The 22,102-nt window shown below is 50.9% G+C and overlaps 1 protein-coding gene across 1 annotated transcript; it reads left to right on the forward strand.

Annotated features, from left to right (window-relative positions):
• The first annotated feature begins 378 nt into the window (after positions 1 to 378).
• Traf1 (TNF receptor associated factor 1) lies at positions 379 to 16,170 on the forward strand. Its single transcript, XM_052725565.1, has 7 exons — positions 379 to 541; positions 2,179 to 2,263; positions 10,214 to 10,279; positions 10,777 to 11,187; positions 12,426 to 12,603; positions 13,860 to 14,008; positions 15,125 to 16,170. Exons 1-7 carry the CDS (start codon positions 402 to 404, stop codon positions 15,341 to 15,343), a joined length of 1,248 nt encoding a protein of 415 aa, XP_052581525.1. The 5' UTR covers positions 379 to 401; the 3' UTR covers positions 15,344 to 16,170.
• The last annotated feature ends 5,932 nt before the right edge of the window (positions 16,171 to 22,102 follow it).

The raw sequence follows: 22,102 nt of genomic DNA on the forward strand, positions 1-22,102 counted from the left end.
GCTCAGAGGTCCAGGGTGGGGGCAAGACAAGTGGCCAACCGTGGCCTCTCCACCAAAGTGCCTGGGAAGGAGATAGAGGAAGCCGGCAGCAGCCTGTGGTTCTCAGGCAGGGGAACCGTGACTCTGGAGAACGTTGCTCTCTTCCTATGACTGTCTCTTGCTCTTTCTCACTTTGAAAAATGTCTGGACACTCCTAAAAGTTTTCAGTCTCTGTCCAGGGGATTTTTCTAACCACAAAGGGTAATTCCTACTCCATCCCTGCTGTGACTCAGCTGTGACGTTGTACCCCGCAGCCAGAGAGGAGAAGATAAAGTCACAGAAAGTGTGGCCCAGGCTGGAACCCACCTCTCTCCACAGGCTCCACAAGGCTGGTCCTCTGCTCTACTTGACAGACCCTCAAGATGGCCTCCAGCTCAGCCAGCGGTCCCCGCCCAGCCCCTGATGAAAATGAGTTTCCATTTGGTTGCCCACCGGCTGCCTGCCAGGACCAATCAGAGCCCAGGGTTCTCTGCTGCACGGCCTGTCTCTCTGAGAAGCTGAGGTGAGGGGCCAAAGAGCCTAGGGCTGGTGGGAAGGATTGCCAGGGAGCGACTGCTGATGGGAAGGGGACTTGAGAGAACTGCTGACCGTCAGCAGGCAACTTCACCTCTCCAGGCCTCTATTCCCACAGTCCTTTCTTCCGAACACCGCCCCGGGCTGGGGGCAGATAGCTCATTAGCCACAGAAAACTGTCTGTGCACCCATCATTATTGAGGTAGAACTTTAAGCTCTACTCTCCCTACTGGGTAGCCTGGCTTGAACCTCGGGTGTCTCCGAACCCTGACTTCTTACCTGTGGAGTTTCCTTCCGCCTCACAAAATTGTGACAAGGGTCCATCAATAATATTCCCCAAACTTCTTACAACAATGAATGTAGGCCCCTATGGCAAATACCAAACTGTGATAAAACACTATTTTGTTTTGTTAAACCCAGCTAATGGGGGCAATGATGCAGCAGGGTGTATGTTTATGCCTAAAGTGTAAATAACTGAGATGTGACAACATTAGCACCCTGCCTTGAGCAGTTGCTGTGGGCCAAGTGTTCCACCCCTGCGTCCTCAGGTCAGCCTGCGGAAGTCAGTACAATTACTACCCTGCTGTATAGACGAGAATTGCAAAGCCCCCCCCCCCCCCACATGAAGGCTTGCCTCCGGAGTTTCCTGGTGAAGATACTTGTAAATGGCCTTGGGCCACAGTCATGACCTTTCCTTTGGGACCTTACAGCTTAAGAATGTGGGGAAACCAAATCAGTCAAATGAGAAGGTCAAATTCAGTGACTAAGGGGAGAGGCTGAAGGAGGCTGTAGCTGTGGAAAGGCCAGGTAGGTGTGGAGGCCACAACTGACATCTCCTTTCCCTCCACCCCCCCATCCCCCACTCCCCACCCTCCCCCACCTCCCCACCCCCTACCCCCAGGAAGCCCTGGAAGAGGAGGGAGCAGAAGCTGACAGGAAAGTGCAGGGTTGCAGCCTGAGGGGCCTCTGCCCTGCTCTGCGTTTGCCTTGCCCTCCCGTGGCCCATCCAAGGCCTCATTCTCTGAGGCCTGGTTTTCCTCACCTAGAAATGGGCTGAATTGGCAGCACTCACTGTTAGAACTGCTGACACAGGTGTCCACACTGCACCCTGGTCCTAATCTGACACCCATTCCAGGTAGATAGACCCTGAGTCCTCCTCTTGTCCTAATAGGCCACGGTCACCTGCCATGGCCAAAAAGTAAGAGACCAGAACCACATACACGGCATTGAGAAGAACAAATGGAGTCCCATACCCATAACCCCTTGCCTAAACCTTTGAGATTGGAAGTACGGGGATTCAGAATTTTTGCAACTCAGTGCATGGGATAATTCTTCCAGGAGAGACCCTGTAACCAGGTGCTCCGATGGGCATTTCTACAGTGAGACATCCATAATCACTACATGGGTGAAGAAAGCCACCATCCGGTCACAGCAGATGGGACTTCAGGAAAACAGTGGATGCCCACCCAGGGCTTTGAAGCTTTGACAATGGGGCCCCTGGATGGTGGAATTACCACAAGAGGCAGGGTCTGGGCTTTGAAGTCTGTCAGGACGGTGGCAAGTGACAATAGCAGGTGCCAGTAAGGTGTGGTGCATTATTTGAGAATCTTGTTCATGTTTCCCCAGAGATGGTGAAGATCGGATCTGTCCTAAATGCAGAGCAGACAGCCTGCAGCCTGTGAGCCCAGGAAGCCCTCTGACTCCGGAGAAGGTACGTTAGCATTGACAGGGAAGACCATCTGGCCACCTCCGGGGACTGATGTGTGTGGTGATATATGCAATACCAGTCTGGGGAGAGACACATGGACCCCTGGGCGCATGGCCAGCTAGCCAAGCCTACACAGTGAGTGAGTTTCCAGCTGCCCAGAGACCTGTCTCCAAAAGAAAGGGGGGAAATGGTGGGTGGCAGGCACCTGAAAAACTACTCCTGAGGTTGTCCTTTGGCTTCTACAGAGAGCAGGAAAGAGGGAGGGAGAGACAGAGAGACTTGTCCAGGTAGAGACAAAGTGGGTAGTGGCCCATGTGGCCCCTGACAGGTGCAGATGCATTAGTCCTTTGTCTTGAGCCTACAGTGAATTCACTTTCTGAGCAAGGCAGAGGCAGGTGCTCACAGTGATGACAGCACAGTGCCCTAAGCCACCTGGCAGGCTCTGATCCGTTTAGAACTGGAAGCACCTTCTAGACCAGGGGTCCACAAACTGGCTCCTGGACCCAATCCAGCCCATCTCCTGGTTTTATATACAGCCCACGGGATAGGAATGGTTTATATGTCTTTAATTGATGGAAGAAAATGTATTCAGGAATTCATAAGGACTCTATAACATGCAAACTCTATGTCCATAAAGAAAGTTCTGCTGGTATCTAACCACCCTCAATCCCACATATTTTCTGTGGCTGCTCTCTCCCTACAGTGGCAGAGTTGAACACTTACAACAGAAATTTCAAAACCCCAAAATAGACTCTCTGGCCCCTTACTTGAGAAACTCTCTTTATCAGCCAGTTCCTGATAAAGAGAGAGGCCATTTTCGGCTCATCTCCTTCAGTGTGTCTGGGAGTAGGAGACACCTTTGGACCTTTGGAAGGGGCCAGAGAGACAGGTTTATGCAGCAGCCTTGAAATCGGGTCCTTCCCTCTCCACCAAGCTGAAAGGACCTTCGTAGGGTATCTGTGTAGCCCAGAGGTTTTCAGGTCCCACTAACTCACGATGAAATGAAAAAAAATAGGACTGTATTCAGTGCTATAAGCTAAATTATCTCCATTGAGAGAGCCAATCTTCTCTGTGAGTGTCCTTCCCGTAGGGTTTTGTGAAGGGATATGAAGGTGGATAGAATTTGGGGTAAACTTTTTACCAGATACAGAACAAGGACAGTGATCTTTATGTTAATCTCACAATTAAGATTCCAAACAAGCCGGGCGGTGGTGGCGCACGCCTTTAATCCCAGCACTCGGGAGGCAGAGCCAGGCGGATCTCTGTGAGTTCGAGGCCAGCCTGGGCTACCAAGTGAGTTCCAGGAAAGGCGCAAAGCTACACAGAGAAACCCTGTCTCGAAAAAGCCAAAAAAAAAAAAAAAAAAATTCCAAACAAAATTTGTGTGGGTCCAGAAGCCCAACCATGTAGGAGTCACTGCGTAAAACCTGACCTCTTGGATGATGCATGAGGAAGACATGCTGGGACTTGAAATGCCAGAGCTCCTCGGTGGCCAGGATCTCTGCTTGGTCATCCTCTCTGTCCCCATGGTGAGACAAATGAAGCTGCTTTCGGCTGAAGCTCCCCCCAGCAGTGAACAGTGGCCCATGGATCCAGACCTTGGTGTGCAGGCATGGGTTTATGTCCCTCAGTGCCTGGCTGGAGGCAAACCTGTTTCCAGACCCTGTTTCTCCATTGGTAAAATGAAGCCGAAAAGTTGGTTCTAGAAGGTTCTTCCCAGGATCTATGACATCTGAGTCACAGGTCAACAGCTGCCAGGACACCCCTCCCTCCGTCCCATCGGCCCAGATGCAGAAGGGGCTCCCCACCCGTCCCCCTTCTTTGCACCAGTCCCTGTCATTCAGAAAGTGCTGGGACTTCCTGCCCTGCCCAGAGCTAATTGAAGGGCTTCCCTCCCATTTTTTAGCAGCCTCCCCGTCCAGTGGGCCCTTAGAGAATAATACTAAGAATCAAGTTCATCTCCATGGAAGAACTGCTGAGCTTCCCTGTCTGGCTGTCTCTAATAGACCAGTTTCTGCACAGGAGCAGACACAGACCCCTTCCCGTGGGCCTTTGCACCTTACATGTACAGCGCAGGAATGAGCCCTGTGCCTCCCAAGGATTGGATTGTTCTGTCCTCTTGGCAAAATTAAAACACACCACTTATATAAATGTTAGGTAACATGGGCCAGATATACTTTAATGTCATTTCATCTAGCATCTTTAGTTTTTGTTTTTTGGATTTTTTTTTTCATCTTAATCAAGATAAAACTCAATACAGGCAGAAGGTTTGGGTGCAAGGAGTGCCTGGAGCCGAGTCCTCCTAGACAGCCCGGAGCCTTCGTGTCCGGCCTTAAGTGAAATGTATAGTAAGGCCCTGTGTCTGGCTTTGAGAGAAACGTTGTAGCAAAGCCTTTGCTATGTATGGATTCATCAGTAGAGTCTGAGAAATTGTTTCGAGACTGTTGAAACTTTGGAGAAGTGTTTCTCTGGAGAATCTGCACTTGGTGCTACCTGAGAGTTTGCAGCTGCGCCGACCTTGGTTTGAAGACACTCCTGGCAGACCTGGAGTTCTTACTTCTGATTATGGCTTGCCATAATCAAAAGGGACAGAGATTCGTGTGGGTTGTCTGCTCCCATGGGCAGCAAGAGCAAGATGACTGGTAGTGGGAACCTTTCCCAGCCCCCAGTAACCTTGTGTGTGTTTGAGTAAAGTAACTGGAGTGATCTAGCTGGATGTCAGTCTTTTCCAAGAAGGCTGAACCCCTCTTCTCCTTCAGAAAGTGAAGGTTTGGCATCTTAGTGAACTTCTCTCTCTACTGTGGCACCTATGACCCAACATCAAACAATATTAACCCTTTTTTTCTCCTGTCCCAGCCTCTAAGAGACTTGGGGGACTTCCAAGGCTCAGCAAGAGCACAGATTGAAATTTGCTGCCTTAAGACAAAGTAAGGTACTGGAGAGCTGGCTCAGTAGTTAAGAGCACTGCGCGCATGGGCCACAGGGTAGTTACACACAGTAGTTACTCCTCTGATCCTGCCCTGATGGGAACTTTAGGGGACTTTTAACATAAGGAAAGTGACTAATACTGAGCCAGTCCTTTGTATGTGGTAACTCCCAACTTTTGTCTGCACGTCTGGGGTACCTAGGAGACAGAAGCTGGGCAGGGAGGCCAGGCTGGAGAGCAGCTGAGTTCAGTCTAAGGTGCCCATCTCACAAACCCTCCCCATGCCAGCCGCTATCAGTCTGTCCTGCCCTGAGTCCTTAATAATCACCATCTCCTTACGTAGGGCCCAGACGCATCAGTTGGTTACAAACATAGCAAGCAAATATTAGGAGGTCAATGATGGCGTAGAGAGGCCATTCTTGCCTGGAATGACCTCCCTGGACAATCGACAGTAAGGAAGGAGACAAAGCAGGAGGTGGGGGCTGGGGAAGGGCTGGGCAGATCAGAGTTCCTGCTGTGTAAGCATGAGGACCCATGTTCAAATCCCCAGCATCCCTCTTAAAAGGGGGGCGGGGGGCTGGGCTTGGCCATTCACACTTGTAACACCAGCGATGTGAGGGGTGAAGACAGGAGGATTGTTGGAGCTTGTTGTCCACCAGACTAGCTCTAGGTTCAGTGAGAGACCTTGTCTCAAGGGACTGAGTCTCAAGGTGGAGAGTGATACTGCAGGGCACTGATGTCCTCTTCTGCTCTCCATGTGCACCTGGGTACAAGCACATGTGTGCACGCAAGCGCAAGCGCACACAAGCAAAGCCAACCAGTAACTAGGAAATAACATTTGATTCTGTTTGCTGAGACCCCGGGGAGGAAACTTTCTCTCACATTCTTCCCTCTGAGGTCCAGTCAGGAAGACTGGTTTGTGGCTCATGGTAATGCCATGGCCTTTTCTAGAACCCTAAATGGCAGGAGTCTAAGCAGCCTGGTCTAACTTCCAGTGTGTACATGTAGCAGGCTCTGCCGCTGGGGGTTATGTCTTTTCAAACAGAGAACTGCAGAACTGTAAAGTGACCCTTCCACATGCGGTGGGTTCCAACTGCAACCATGACTTCTTTCATTGTTTGTACTGAGCTCAAGCAGGCTTCTTTCAAGGAAGGCCAGTCAGTCTTCTGTTCCCAGGGTCCTGGTATATGGGAAAACACTAATCATGTCCCTCCTGCTTCTCTCCCCAGTCTCTGTGTGTGTCTGTGCTCTCTGAAGTGTGCTAACCAGTGTGACTCCACCCTTACACATGTGACATGTGCTCTCTAAAGTGTGCTAACTAGTATGAACTCCCTACCCTCACACTCCTAAATGTGACAGTTTGCATCTATAAATCTTAGCACTCCAGCAGCATCCTGTTGGTGCCTTTGATTTATTAATAGGTGATATATGAAGGCCCAAGGCAAAAGAGATGCTGGTACCTGAACCTAAATCATATGGCAAAGCCAAACTCCAACTTTGTGCTCCTAGATGGGTGGCATTGTCTCCATTTGAACTGCAAGTGGAAAACCAGCCCCCGAATGCTTTGTACATGACTTAGGGACCTGGCAGGAGCAGTCATAAATGACCAAGCTGAAAAGACTCTGTAGGCATGAAGATGAGGTAGAGAGAGTACCCTAGACTACCTGGGTGAGCACAGTATAACCACAAGGTCCTCGTGAGGAGACAGGCATCCACAGGAGACAGCAAGGGGATGTTGACTTTGACAATGGAGAGAGAACCCACAAGCCAGGGGCTGCAGGCAGCTTCCGGGGGACATGCTGCTGCCAGCAACCTCGTGGTAGATTGTAAGTTTGTATCGTGTTAAACCGTTTGGTGTCGTCACAGCTACGAGAGGGAACAATATGAGCACTTATGTGTATTACCTCATGCTCTTGTAATAGCTATCAGATGGGTTAGTATTACTCATTTTGCAGATGGGGAACTAAACCTGGAGAACTAAGTAACTCTCCCATCTAGTGTCCCTTAGCCACATGTCATCAATAGCAACCTATTGGAGAGGCTATATTGAGGCAGATTCCCAAAGCCAGTGTGTCTCCCTGCCAGGGCCACCCTTTGCCTGTCCCCATCAACATCTGTTTCCTATTCTCTCTGTTTTTTGTTTGTTTGTTTGTTTGTTTGTTTTGTTTGTTTGTTTGTTTGCCGTGACACCACAAAGTAGTGACAGCAGCAGTGTATATACACAGGATGCCTCCTGGAGCCCATATCCCAGGATGTGGTAAAGAGTGAGTGATGGGTGACCAGAGCTGCCGGCTGGCTGACCCTAGGGCCTCAGAAGTCCTCTTGAGTTACCTCTGCCCATCTTTCAGCATTCAAGACTAGTCACAGTAAACTCCTGCGCATGCCTCATCATTAGGACAAGCCAGACATCCACACAGCCCACAGCAGGTTGTCCTGCCCACAAGTCCTGCTTATCCACGGATACATCCCACTGTGTGGCAATGCCCGAATTCTGTGTTAACTGTCCCACTTTCTTCTCCTTATTCTTCTGGGGACTGTCAACTTCAAGCCACAAAGGATGGGAACCATAAACATGGAATCATAGGGCCCTAGAGGGTCCTAGGTCCGAAATACCTGGCATCTAGTGTCCCATCTAGTGTCCCTTAGCCACATGTCATCAATAGCAACCTATTGGAGAGGCTATATTGAGGCAGATTCCCAAAGCCAGTGTGTCTCCCTGCCAGGGCCACCCTTTGCCTGTCCCCATCAACATCTGTTTCCTATTCTCTCTGTTTTTTGTTTGTTTGTTTGTTTGTTTGTTTGTTTGTTTTTTGAGACAGGGTTTCTCTGTGTAGCTTTGGAGCCTCTCCTGGATCTCACTCTGTAGCCCAGGCTGGCCTCAAACTCACAGAGCTCCACCTGCTCTGCCTCCCAAGTGCTGGGATTAAAGGCATGCACCACCACTGCCCGGATCTGTTTCCTATTCTTGATTGGGAGCAGCCTGTCCCTTGTAGCAGAGGGCAGTGTGGCAGGTGGGTGAACCTTTTGTAGACTGGGCTCTGCATCCCAAATTTACCATATGAATCAACCTTGAGAAAAATGAGCCCTGTGGCTTGGTATTCGCTCAGTCCTGAAGCCCTCTGGCCTCCCCTCCTTTCACCCCAATCCTCTTTGATTATTCTGTTTAAAAAAAATGTTCACTGGGCGGTGGTGGCACACACCTTTAATCCCAGCACTTAGGAGGCAGAGCCAGGCAGATCTCTGTGAGTTTGAGACCAGCCTGGTCTACAGAGCGAAATCCAGGACAGGCACCAAAACTACACAGAAAAAAAACCTGTCTCAAAAAAACAAATAAACAAAAAACAAAAAAAGTTCTCATAAAATTGAGCTATCATTTTACATGTAGAAAAATGTCATTTTAAGTGCACAGTTTGATAAAGTCCTGGCTAATGTCCAAGATCAGCTAACTCCCCACTGCCGAGATGGCAAATGCTTCTGTCCCACAAAGAGCTGGTCATTCCCTGCACACACGGCCTACTCTGGGCTGGGGACAGGCAGCATGTCTACTGCCTGTCGGGACCATGTTGCCTCCCATAAACTTCCTTAATGAAGGATGTCCTGGAGTACATACCACCAACTGGACTACATTCCCAACCTCTGAAGTATTTTACGAAAAGCCGAACTTAAATCACTTGCTTACAACTTATAATCGACCTACAGATGGCCCACATATGCCACTCCCGGAAATTCAACAGAAACAGAAATTCATGCCTACATAGAGATGTATGTACACACAAAGCAATGGGTTCAGTCCCCTGTATCTCATAGACCAAGATTTGTGACTCATGCTTATACTCAGCACTCAGGAAATGGAGGCTGGTTGGGTGTGATGGTGCATGACTCTAGTCCCAGCACTTGGGAGACAGTTCATTTTAACATCTGACTTCTTTTGTTTAACATAATGGCTTCAAGGTCTCTCCATGTTATAGCAGATGTTAGTATTAATCTCATTTGATGGCTGAGTAGGTTCTGTAGGGAGAAGACACTATTTGGGATCCATTCACCTTCTGGCTGTCCTCAGATGGTTTTCAGGTTAGGGTTGCTGCAAATTAAGCTGCTGTATGTATTCACACACATCTCTGTGTAGACATGAGGTTCTGTTTCTGTTGAGTAAATTCCTGGGAGTGGAATATGTGGGTCATCTGTAGGTCGATTATAAGTTATAAGCAAGTGAATTAAGTAAGTAGGGCTTGGCTTTTGCAAAATACTTCCATAGGACTGGGAATGTAGCCCAGTGGTAGAATGCTTATGTGGCACACAAGGCCCTGGGTTCAGTCCCCTCTATCTCATAAACCATGATTTGTGACACATGCTTATACTCAGCACTCAGGACATGGGAGTCAGGAGGATCAGAAGTTCACGGCTGGCTGGGTGTGATGGTGCTTGCCTTTAATCCCTGCACTTGGGAGACAGTGGCAAGATTCCTGTGAGTTTAAGGCTAGAGTGTTCTACATAGCAAGTTCCAGGCCAGCCAGGGCTACAGAGTGAGACCCTGTATTAATAATAATAATAATAATAATAATAATAATAATAATAATAATAATAATAATATAAATTACTTCTGTAAGATTTCCGAGGTGTCTATACGATTTTGCTTTTGTGGCCCAGGTCCTTGTGGGGATGGCCCTGTCACTCTATCCCAGCTGTCCTGACAAATGGGGAGCAGTGCTCTTTCAGTGTGGTTACATGCATACTCCACCTTCATGCAGCTCTTTCTGTGAAGTTTCTTTTCAGCATCTGAAACCGAAGAATGAGGCCTGGCTCCAGGACAGACTGTGCTGTTCCAAATGACAGCAGGGCTCTGGTCCTCTTTCTGTAATTACAGCAGGGTCGAGACTCCAAAGGTGGAACAGGGTCAGCCAGGCAGAAGGAACAGAGGGGGCCGAGTCATGTGCCTGTCCAGTTCCGGCCACTGTTTCTTTCAGTGAGCCCTTGGGGGAGCCCCAGGGATGCCTCCCAGCATCCAGTGACACAGTTATCATTTCCAGGTTCACCCTGAGGTGGCTGAGACTGGAGTCATGTGTCCCTTTGCAAGTGTTGGCTGTTCCTTCAAGGTAAGTGACAGCATGTCAAATCTGTCCACGGTCTCAGCCCAGATGTCTCTCCCTCTCCAAATCCTCCCAAAACACCAAGCTACTCCTCTAATGTTTCCCATGCTAATGAGTTACCAGGTAACAAATCTAACTATTAAGTCATTGTACTACGGCAAGTTCTTCTGAATGCCTTGCCTAAGCCTTGTTGTAGCATCACTCAAGTGCATGGCCCCACACCCCTCTCCATGGTCCTGAATCATCATTATGCTCAAGGGCAGGACAGGATGGTCACGCTAGAGACTGGGATACATTAGCTGCATGGGGGTATCTAAGAACTGTCTTCCTGCACAAGGCTCCACCCACCCACTCCCGCCCTTCCCCATACAGACAGCCACTTCCCCTTTGCTGGGATAATGGATCTGGCTCTGCTTGGTGGCCTTTGATGCCACATCTCCTTACTGGTCCCCAGGGTCTCCTTCCACTTCGCTGTTCACTAGCGACTCTCACTCTCTCGTCAGGGGAGCCCACAATCCATGCAGGAGCATGAGGCCTCCTCTCAGGCCTCCCATCTGCACCTGCTTCTGGGGGTCCTAAAGGAGTGGAAGTCATTGCCAGGCTCCAACCTGGGCTCCACGCCCATGGCACTGGAGCGGAACCTGTCAGAGCTGCAGCTTCGGGCAGCTGTGGAAGTGACTGGGGACCTGGAGGTAGACTGCTACCGGGCACCTTGCTGTGAGAGCCAGGATGAACAGGCCCTGTGGCACCTCCTGAAAGAGAAGCAGTTGGCTCAGCTGGAGGAGAAGCTGCGTGTGTTTGAGAACATCGTTGCTGTCCTCAACAAGGAGGTGGAGGCTTCCCACCTGGCACTGGCCGCCTCCATCCACCAGAGCCAGTTGGACCGAGAGCACATCCTGAGCTTGGAGCAGAGGGTGAGTGAGATGGGCGTGTGCTCTAGGCGTCAGCTCAGGGAGCCCCTGTGCCATCCAGCCTTCTAGTCATTCATCCTGCTCAGAGCAGTTGCCTCCATCCTAGCCCAGATCTCCCCTGTATCCCAGGACCTACTAGGAAGACCCTGTATCAGCTTGGGGAAAAGCCAATGCCGTGCTATCCAGTGCTTCAGGTCTTCTCTTTAGAAGTGGCCCGGAACTCTCCCTCCACCCGCTCCCTCTACCCATTCCATCGCTGGGCAATTTCACTGTTACAAAGTTCCTCCTTTCATAAAGCTGTGCTTTCCATGTATTGTTCCTGGCTGTGGCCTTCAGAGCCCACAGAGCAACCCGCTTTTTCGTCCCCACAGCTTCTCTCCAGAGCAGACAGTCAATGCTCATATCCCAACAGACTATTCCCTTCAGTGCCCTCATCTGCTCTTGAGAGCATGGTGGGCCATGATGTCCTGGTGTGCTCAGCTTCAGTCTCTACAGGAGTCCACATGCAGAGTGTAGTCCCAGGCTCTCAGTCCACCCCCTCTATTCCAGAGATTATACTTTCCTGATGTGGCCAGTCACCAGGCTCCTGTCACCTTTTGAAAACAGCAACATTATTTCACTGTCTCCCACCTAGCTGGGCATGCCTTTAGTTCCATCCCTACCACACCCTGCCAATTAGGTCTGAGACATTCACCTTCTCTCTCACAACTCAAGTTTACTCTTTCAGATTTCTTTGGGGAAACCTATTAGCAGGGGCAGGCACTGGGCTCAAATGGCCAGGAAGATGCTCGGTTTATACCATTTACACCCTGGCCCGGTTGTAAAGTAGGGTCCCTGAGGGCAGCAAGGGTTCCCATCTCACCATCAGACTTCTGGCTCCCCTCCTACAGCTGGGCACCACGCAAGGTGTGGACACAGACAGGAAAGGAGCCCACCATGAGGAGACAGGCTGGACAGGAGGAGGAAGTCTTTGGAGGAGCTGTGAAACACAATGGAGAAGACTAGCCAGCTGGGACAGTGGCTGGAGGCTTTACGGGAAGGGATAGGAGAGCTGGGCTCCTGATGAATGGATGACTAGGCAGGGGAGCAAGAAGAGAAAGGGACCCCAAGCATGGGACAGGCGCAGGCACTGGGTGACAGTCAGGAAAGCCTCTCTGAGGTGATGTAGCCCGTGTCCCACTATCCCCACCAGTCCCCCAAGCTGGGTGCTGGTGCCTCTGGCTGACCAGCCTTCCCTGCAGGTGGTGGAGTTGCAGCAGACCCTGGCCCAGAAAGATCAGGTCCTGGGCAAACTTGAGCAGAGCCTGAGACTCATGGAGGAGGCCTCCTTCGATGGCACCTTCCTGTGGAAGATCACCAATGTCACCAGGCGGTGCCATGAGTCAGTGTGTGGCAGGACTGTCAGCCTCTTCTCTCCAGGTAACTGCTCATGGGCACAGAGACCGGTAGGAGAGATGGGCCCCAGGGGGCTGGGAGACGTGAAGCGAGCCCAGCCATGCTGTGTCAGGCTGGGGTTCCTGCGGGTGATCTGAGGGAGACACAGGCTGTGCTCTGAACCACGGCTCTTGCCAGTACACCAGCTGCCCTCTCTCCTCCCTGGAACCACACGCTGCAAAGAGGCTGTGGGATGAGAAGGGGCTGGGAGCCTCCCGACAGTGACAGTGGTTCAGACGGTGTCACTCTCCAGCCAGGGAGCTGCAGTAGGAGGCAGAGGACCAGGCAGGCCCTGGGGAAGACCGGGGGCATCGCTGAATTGGGTGGTTCTTCCTTGTTTCTGGGTCCCTTGCTGAGAACAGTGACCTAACAGAGTAGCGACTTGGTAGCTGTTGTTATTCGCTAACTGGTAACAAAATGCTCGTGTGTGTGTGTGTGTGTGTGTGTGTGTGTGTGTGTGTGTGTGTGTGTGTGTGTAGATGGCATACATGTAGTATTTACATGCAGCTCTGGGTCTGTTTAAGCCACACCATCTGCCAGAACCAGGCCATTCCTGGAGGTGATATCTGAGAGGCTTGCCAAGTGATTGTCCTCACAGCCTCATTTTATAGGCAAAAAAAAAAAAAAAAAAAAAAAAAAAACCTGAAGCCAAGAAGGCGGGTCCCCACCAGAGGGGCTGCTTAGAGCTGGGTGCAGAGCTCTGCCCAAGGATGCACCATTAGGGAGAAAGCCACACAGGCCTGCATACTGGGTCACCGGGGATAACTTGCCTCTTGGAGCCATCCCCAAGGGTTGATAGCAGAACCAAAAAGTGCCCTTCCTCACACCAGAGAAAATCAGTGCCAAGATCTGGTAAGCATGGGCCTTAACCCTAATTCTGCCCCAGCACATAAAACGATGCCCAGCCACCTCCCCTTCCTAGGCTAGTTAGTTGAGGGTTGGTTAAAACGGTAGATCCCATGTGTAACTGTGGGGCAGGCAGCATGGCACCCCAGGGAAGTGTTAAAACCACACATGCCAGATCAACCCTACTGCTGAGTCAAGAACCATCGAGTGTGGCCCCTTCTCTGTGATCAGAAGGCCAGGTGCCAACCCCTGGGTAAGGCAACCTCCAAGAGCAAGGGCTGAACACTCTCCTAGAGAAGAGAGCTGGGCCCCAAACCCCACTGCACCCCATCTCCTCATCTGCAAAGCCCAGCTCTGGCCTGCTGCCCTGTGCTGACCCTGGCTTCGCCTTTCAGCTTTCTACACTGCCAAGTACGGTTACAAGTTGTGTCTGCGGTTGTACCTCAATGGTGACGGCTCAGGCAAGAAGACCCACCTGTCCCTGTTCATCGTGATCATGAGAGGAGAGTATGACGCTCTACTGCCCTGGCCATTCCGGAACAAGGTATGGGCCCAGGAGAAGACGGGTTTGGGGAGGGCATGGACACCTGGGTCCTAGTGCTGGCTTTAGCTATGAACCCGAGGCCAGGGCAAGTCTCCTGGGCTTACTGTAATCAATTTGTTTTTATAAAACAAAGCTGAGTGCAAGTCCAGTGGCCAAGGCCTCCACCCCTCTGGGGGGAGCTGCAGTGCCTGGAACAGAAGGCTCTGGAGGAGGGTGAAGACCCAAGCACCGGGATTTTTAAAGCCCTCCCCAGGAATTCTAGTGCCAACAAGTTTAAGAGCAGCTTCAGTAGGTGATGAGAAGCGGTGTGCTTCCTGGGGTACATTCAATGGCTTGTGCCAGGGCAGAGCTTGTGTTATGTGGATCCACTTCTCAGGGAGGTACATGATCTGCTCTGGGTACACCAGAAGTTCAGTGGGTGTTCCAAGGCTTGGACAGAAGTCCCGCCCCAGTCTGCTCTTGCTTCTCTGCCTGGCAGCAGGAGGTCCTAGCAGAGGCTGACACATCACCATGTAGGTGCCTGAGACCTGCATTCTTGTCCGGTGCACCCTAGTCTCAGTGGCCAGTTTAACTCTGGCATCAGAGCCCCCACTCCTGTGGGCCTAGGGAGATGGCTTAAATGGTGAATCCAGTTCCCCAGACCCCACACCAAAATCCAGGGGTGGGTACCTGCCATCCCAGAACTGGGAAGGAGGAACTGTGAGGAGCCCTGGCTTGCCATCCAGCCGTCTGTAGCTTAACCAGTGATCTCCAAGTCTGAATAAAATAATAACAATAATAGTAGTAGTAGTAAGATGGAGAGCAATTGAGGAAGACACATACACACACACACACACACACACACACACACACACACACACACACACGCACACACACAATTCCCACTGGGTGGGACAGTGGAAGGACAAACCCTGAAGCTGCCACAGTACCAGATGTTCCTTCCACCCCATGGGCCTCTCCCTAGTGCAGATGTGACGTCCCACCTCTGTCCCTCTCCGTGTGGAACATGGTATCTCCTCTCCAAGGTCAGAGGTACAGCCCAAGCAGTGGGCGTGGAGCCCTCTGAGCCCAAATACTGTCCTGAGGCCTGACCCTCCACCTGCCCCTACCCTGCAGGTCACCTTTATGCTACTGGACCAGAACAACCGTGAACATGCCATTGATGCCTTCAGGCCTGACCTGAGCTCGGCCTCCTTCCAGCGGCCACAGAGTGAGACCAACGTGGCCAGCGGCTGCCCACTCTTCTTGCCCCTCAGCAAGCTGCAGTCACCCAAGTATGCTTACGTGAAAGACGACACAATGTTCCTCAAATGCATTGTGGACACCAGTGCTTAGGGGTGGGGGGTGTCTCCTGAGGGGAACCGACTCAGACTGGAGGACTTAAGTAGATAGACCTCCAGGCCCTGCCCTTGGAGCCCACAGTTCAAGACAAGGATGGGCTGCAGCTGGCATGACCAGAGTGCCACAGCAGCTTGGCTGTGGCTTCTGTGAGGGTAGCAGCACTGGAGCAGAGAAGGTAAAGGTGCTCCCTTCACACAGACTACACAACACCAGGAGGCCAGCGCACCAGCAGGTCCTGAATGTCAAGACCAACTTAAGACTGTCCAGAGGCATGGATGTTGAGCCAAGGCTGTGGGGCCGAAGCAGAGGAGCACCCTTACTAGGAAGGTCTCTGTAGGTCAGTGGAAACTGGAGACATGTCCAGTCTCTCTGTTCAGACTCAGAACTAGGACCACAGGGCAGAAGGGTCAGATGCTAGTGTGAATATGACCTATCCTGGGCTGAGTTCCTGTGTTAACAGATAAATCCAGAAGCTGTACCGGGAAAGGCTTGCGGGTTGGAGTTGAAGACCTTTGGTATTTTTACAGATGAAACAAACAACAGCAGCAGCCTTGAATTCCAAATTTCCTTTCCCTGGTGAAGCTACACCCACAGAGGATTCTGGATAAATACCCAGGATCCTCATATCCCTTCCAGCTCCCCACTCACCTAAACCTAGCTGTCCAAGTTTCCCAACAGACAGGAGCACACCCAGGCCAAGTAAAGATCTTGCCATGCAAATCGGGAGCTGGTGTCCAACACACAGCACCTTCATGACTGCTCACAGAGTGCCCAGCCACAGGGCTACACTGCTAGGGACCACCATTCCTCCTTCCATGAACCTTCTTTCCTTCTGCTCTCCTCTCTTCCCATCCCCACCCCTCCCCTCCCCTCTCCATCTCTGTCTCTCTCTGTCTCTCTCTCTGTCTCTGTCTCTCTCTCTCTCTGTCTCTCTCTCTGTCTCTCTCTCTGTCTCTCTCTCTCTCTCTCTCTCTCTCTCTCTCTCTCTCTCTCTCTCTCTCCTCTCTTATCTCAGTTAGCCCAGACTGGTTTCAAACTTATTCTATAGTCAAAGATGACTTTGAATTCCTGATTCTCCTGCCTGTAGCTCCCAAGTGCTGGGATTATCGGTGTGTGTCCCCTGCCTGGTTCCATGAGGTGCTGGGGACCAGGGCTTCCTGCACTATGGACAAGCGCTCTGCTCAGCTACGTCCCCACACCTTTAATGGCTCACTTCTGATGGGAAAAGATGTTGTCCTCACACAGTGTGAGAGGCACTGTGCTTCCAGCAAAGCATTATGGGCAGCTGTGTGCATCATCTCTGCCTAGACCCTGTTGAGGAAATAGCAAGACATGCAAGCCACTCTCCTGAATCGTCTAGCTCTCTGGGAGAAGCCAACATGATAGTGGAGCATTATCACTGAAAGTAGCATGACGGGAAACGCCACACCTCCAGCCCACTACAAGGGTGCATCTTATCAGCCCTTGGAAGGCACCGAGCCTGAGGGCCAACTCTGCAGGACAATGCCAACCCCACAGTGGCCCAGGAAACAAGCAGCTGGACCTGAAAACATTTGCTCATAGGCCGAATTGTCATGTCCACAGGTGACCCACAGAGAATGATGGGAAGTGGGAACACCTGTGATTCATGCCTTTAACCTGGAGATTCTTTGTAGATGAGAAACACTCATAGAAAAGCTATAAAAGTAGTCCTGAGCAGAAAGAAAAGTCACCACGATCCCAGATACTAGAGAGCACTGCTGGGAATATTTTAGTAAGTTTTCTTGTCTTTTGAAAACAGTATTTTGTAGATGGAAGAAACAAACTCAGAGAGGCCAGATAATTTTCTCAAAGGCAAGCAGGCAATAGGCAGACCTCTGCCTCCATGGTCAGAGGCTTCCCGCTCACTGTGGTGCCCTTCTGGGGACGAGATGAGTGGTAGGGAGTCGAATGGGAAGTGGCGTGCTCCTGGAACAGCTGCCAGCCCTTCAGGCTCCCTCTCCAGTAGAGGCGCCTCTTGCTTGCAGCGCTCTTTCCTTGCGGGGAGGCTTCTTGGGTGGGATCCCCTACTGACCCTGTGCCAGGAGCTGGATTTCATTTGCCTCCACATCTGGGGCATGCATGCACACACATGTATGTGTTTAAGCGTAGTGCATGCATGTGGCACAGATGGGATTTGTGGAGCACAGCAGGAGCTGGCTGTACAGTCACCTGGGCCACTGGCTTTCTGTTGGGTCCTTTCCTCAAGCCACACCTGTCTCAAAGCCTTTTCCTTCTGGGAAAGTCCAAGAGGTGCCGTGCTAACATAACCGACCAGTTCCCACCCAAGAGCAATAGCAAGATCCAGAGTGGGGCAGATGCTGGGCCAGGCCACCTACCAAGTTAGTAGCTTTTCCTCCCCTCTCTGATGGGCAGGGAGGAGGTCAGCTGAGTCATTTTCCTACCCTGCCTGTGGCCCTCGGTCTCCCACAAGCCAATGGAGTACTTGGATCCATTCCCCACAGCAACAAGAACTATACTCTTCACTTTTAGTTTGTTTTTTTCTTTTTTTTTCTTTTCTTTTTTGGTTTTTCAAGACAGGGTTTCTCTCTCAGGTTTGTCTTGGCTGTCCTGGAACTCTCTCTGTAGACTAGGCTGGTCTTGAACTCACAGAGATCCGCCTGTCTCTGCCTCCCAAGTGCTGGGATTAAAGGTGTGCGCCGCCGCCGCCATCCAGCATGGACTATACTTTGAAGATTTAGCAGAGGTGCTCCCTCCCTCTCCTCTCTTGTCTCTCTTTCTCTCCCTGTCTCTCTCTGTATCTCTCTGTCTGTCTCTGTCTCTGTCTCTCTCTCTGTCTCTCTGTCTCTCTCTCTGTCTCTCTCTCTCTCTTGTGTGTGTGTGTGTGTGTGTGTGTGTGTGTGTGTGTGTGTATACACATAAATGTACATGTATGTGAAGGTGCTTGTAGGGGACTGCTCATGCACATGGGTGGAGGCCAGAGGTCAACCTTGAGTGTTGTTTCTCAGGAGGCATCACCTTGTTTTTTGAGACAGGGTCTCTCACAGTGACCTGGAGCTCACAGATTCAGCTAGGCTAGCTGGCAACAAGGAATCTACTTGTCAATTTCTGCAGCGCTAGGATTTCAAGAAAGCACCAGCACTCCTGGCTGTTTCTGTAGTTGCTGGGGACTGACCTCGGGTCCTTGCGCTTGCACTTTACCAACTGACCATCTTCCCAGACAGGACCCCTTGCAGAGGTTTTAAGGAAAGAGCTTGGAGGCAGTGAGGGGCCCACTCTGGGAAGCATCTCCTCCAAAAGGGCCCAGCCACTGTGGGCCTAGGCCTTCTGACCACGGCCTGCCTTCCTGGTACAGCCAGGAGCCTTCTGGTGTCACTCTGTGTGGAGAGTGTCTTTCCATACTCTCACTTGCAAGCACAGATCCATCTCTGGAGAAGTCCCCAGCCCAGCAGTAAGATGGAATCTACTTGAAACACAAGCTCCTCCCTGCTACCACTGTCCTGGGAAGTTCATGCTCCATATAGACCTTGTAGTGGGGGTGAAAAGGGCAACCCAAGCCAAGGCCCTCAGAGCATGTGCTGTGCTGTTTTCTTCTGCTGTAGATTAGGACAGTCTCTGGCTATCTCCGGGCTCTGCACTTTGGCCAGGTGGGTGGTGATAGACCACAGCCTTGAGTGCCAACCTATCACAAGCCAGTTTTTCACTCCTCCTTAGTTTTCTCGTCTATTAAATGAGACCACTAAGCCTTGTGAGGTCTACTGAGCACCCACACATTGCCAGAACTCAGGTCTCCTAACACACACACACACCTGCCAGCCAGAAAAGCTCCCTTTGCAGACAATAATCATGTCACCTTCTGCTGATAGCACCCTAGACACAGATTATCAGTTTCTCAGGGAAGACAAGTATAGTCGTGTCTGGATATGAAGTAACTTGCCCTGTGGCCCACAGTTAGTCTGTAACTGAGCTTTGGCCTCAGCAGGAGTCTGATCATACTCTCACCTTTGGCCCTGGAGCTACCCTGCCCAGTATGGTGGTCACTAATACATCTGGCCATAAAGCAGTAAGGCAGGCTGAAGAAAGCCCTCCATGTGCTCAGAAATGGACATGAAAATGTTTTATCTTACGTGGCAAAATGGGTTTTGCAGATGTAATTAAGTTAAATATCTTCATTTGATGGAGTATCTTGGATTGCCCAGGGGCCCAAGGTCATCACCAAGGAGATTATAACAAGAATCAGAAGAGCCCAAGGCAGAGAAGGTAAAATAATGACAGACACAGAAAGGTGACAGTAGAAACTTCAGTTAGGTGGATGCATCTTGACGTGGAGAGAGACGCCCCAAGCCTGTGAAACACAAGGAACACCGTTACCCAGGGCCTGACCCTGTGACTCTCCTCAGGAGGAGAATGTGGCTTTGAGCCACAGTGTTTTTGGTTCCAGCAGCCACAGGAAATGAACCATCCCTTGAATTGTGGCTGCACCCAGTTGAGAAGTGCTGAAATCCTGCAACACAGACTTTATAGTGAGGGAGAATTTCGCTTATCTCATTGACATCTTATGTGGCTGGCATGCTAAAATGATTTCAACATTCTGGTTAGATTAGATTTCTAGGAAACTTAGAAGCACATCCGTGGTCCACATGAGCGTGACACCCAACCATGCTAGAGGACTCTTTCCATCGCCTTGGCCAGAAGGAACAGGCTCTCCCCTCCCCGGGTGGCCTGTGGCCAGCTCTGCAGAGCTGAGGATGGGGATCCCCCTACACATACATCCCCTGCAGGTGGAGAGTCCTGGTGGTGGGTGAGTGTCCCCACCCCTACTTCCCCCCCTCCCCCCTCCCCCCTCCCATCTGCCTCTGGGCCAGCCCAGTGTCCCTGTAAGAGTGAAGGTTATTTTTAGCTCTCACCCACCAGCTCAGCACAGCTGGCTCTGGAGCTTTGCTGAGTGTAATTCAGCCCCGGCTGCCATCTCCCTGCCAGCGGGGACCTTAGAAGAGGTCAGTTCAACGGTTCTGGGGCCTTTCTGGGCCTAGGAGCAAGCTCCCCACCTCCCTAGCAAGGATAAGGACCACAGTCTGTATTTTTGGATAATGAAACTGAAATTCATGCAGGCTCAGACGTGGCAGAGCTAGATCTTCGAATGAAGCCAGCTACCTGGAGCCTCCCTCCAGCAGCCTGGCTCTTGGCAGGGCTGAAGCTGTAGGTCTGCCCATCCAATGCCAGCTGCTTTGGGGTCTCACACAAGCTTCTCCAGGGGCAGAGGGGTGAGCATTGCGTGCCTTGGAGAGTCTTTTTGCTTTGATTGTTTGCGGTGATGGAGCTTGAACCCAGGGTCCCTGGTGCACTAAGTGTTTGCCCACCACACCCTAGGAAAAGTATTCTAAGCAAGACAGGAGCTAGCAAGCAACATGGAGGAAGCTTGCGGCGTGCGAATGCTTTTACTTGCCAAGCCATCTCCCTGGCCCATGGGCAAGTGTGCTCTTAAGTGATCCTTCTATGTAAAACGGGGTCACAGATGTGCTCCCCTACAGGCTTGGTGTGAGGTGAGGCGAACTGATCTACATAAAGTTCTCAGCCCCGGCCCGGCTCAGGAAACAATTTGGTATAGCCATTGCTGCTACCTCACTGGAGCCTCCCAAGCACCAGTGTGTAGAACAGAACACACGCAGTAAAAGTATGTGTTTGTTTTTGTGCTGGGGATTGACTCCAGGGTCTCACATGTGCTGAGTACATGTTCTACCACCGAGCTACACCCCCAGCCACTCAGGAAACATCCAGTGGCTGATAAAACAATAGTACCTGTTTTTATAACCTGCAGACTGAAGCCAAGGCTGTTTAGGGATGTCACAGGATTAAGTTATTGTATCAAGAAGCTGAGAAACAAACACAGGCTGCTACTGTGCCTTTAGCTGCCCAGGCCAGCCCCATCTCAATGCCTCCCTCAGCACAGCACTGCCGCCCTACAGCCACAGCCTCCAGTCTCCAGGGGGCTGCCTCCCTGTCTCTTGCACGTCACAGTAGACTCGAGGTGACAGCTTCACCTATGCCCTGGTTAATTTGACTGATCAACCTGGCTTTGTTGTGATCTCCAGTTATTCAGCCATCATCAGGTGTGACTGAAAAGGGATTTTGTGGATGTAATTCCCGCTTATAATTGGCTGGTTTAATTAAAGGATTATCCTAGTTGATCTGTTAGCAGGTGCTAGGAACCAAACTGAGATTTCCCTGAAGAAAAAAGTCAACTTGTGAGCGGAGCTCGCAGCTGGCCTTGCCCACTACCTGCCAGGGGGGCGGTATACCTACTGGCCTCAGCAGACCCCTCAATCAAGTCAGTCCTTTGCAGTAAATCAACCCTAATGATTCAGTCTAGAAGATTATTTTCCCTCACACGATATGATTTCTAAATGTGAATTTGTTTTTAAATGTACAAAGTAAATCATAATTCAAAGTAAGGTCTAGTCTTCCTTTACACTAAGTAAATTGGACTTCAACAAAGCCATTCAAATAATTACATTAAGGTGCCATTTAGGGATTACATAAACACTCGCGGCGATCACATTCCCTAAAACCCTGGATGGTGGGAGCAGAGGCAAGCTTAATGCTGGTATCTTTGCCTTGTTCCCTTAAGGGGCCAGTTCCTAGGCTTCTGCATCTTGGTTACTATTGGGTTCCCAGGGAGGGAAATCATTCACGTCAGAGCAGATGGATTGGGAGGGCTCTCTCCCTCCTTCCATTATTGTGGAATGAGCACTGAGTTAAAAGTCCTCCCTGGAC

This window comes from Peromyscus californicus, unplaced genomic scaffold (assembly GCF_007827085.1).
Source record: "Peromyscus californicus insignis strain IS unplaced genomic scaffold, ASM782708v3 Scaffold_7__1_contigs__length_154581171, whole genome shotgun sequence".
NCBI lineage: Eukaryota > Metazoa > Chordata > Mammalia > Rodentia > Cricetidae > Peromyscus > Peromyscus californicus.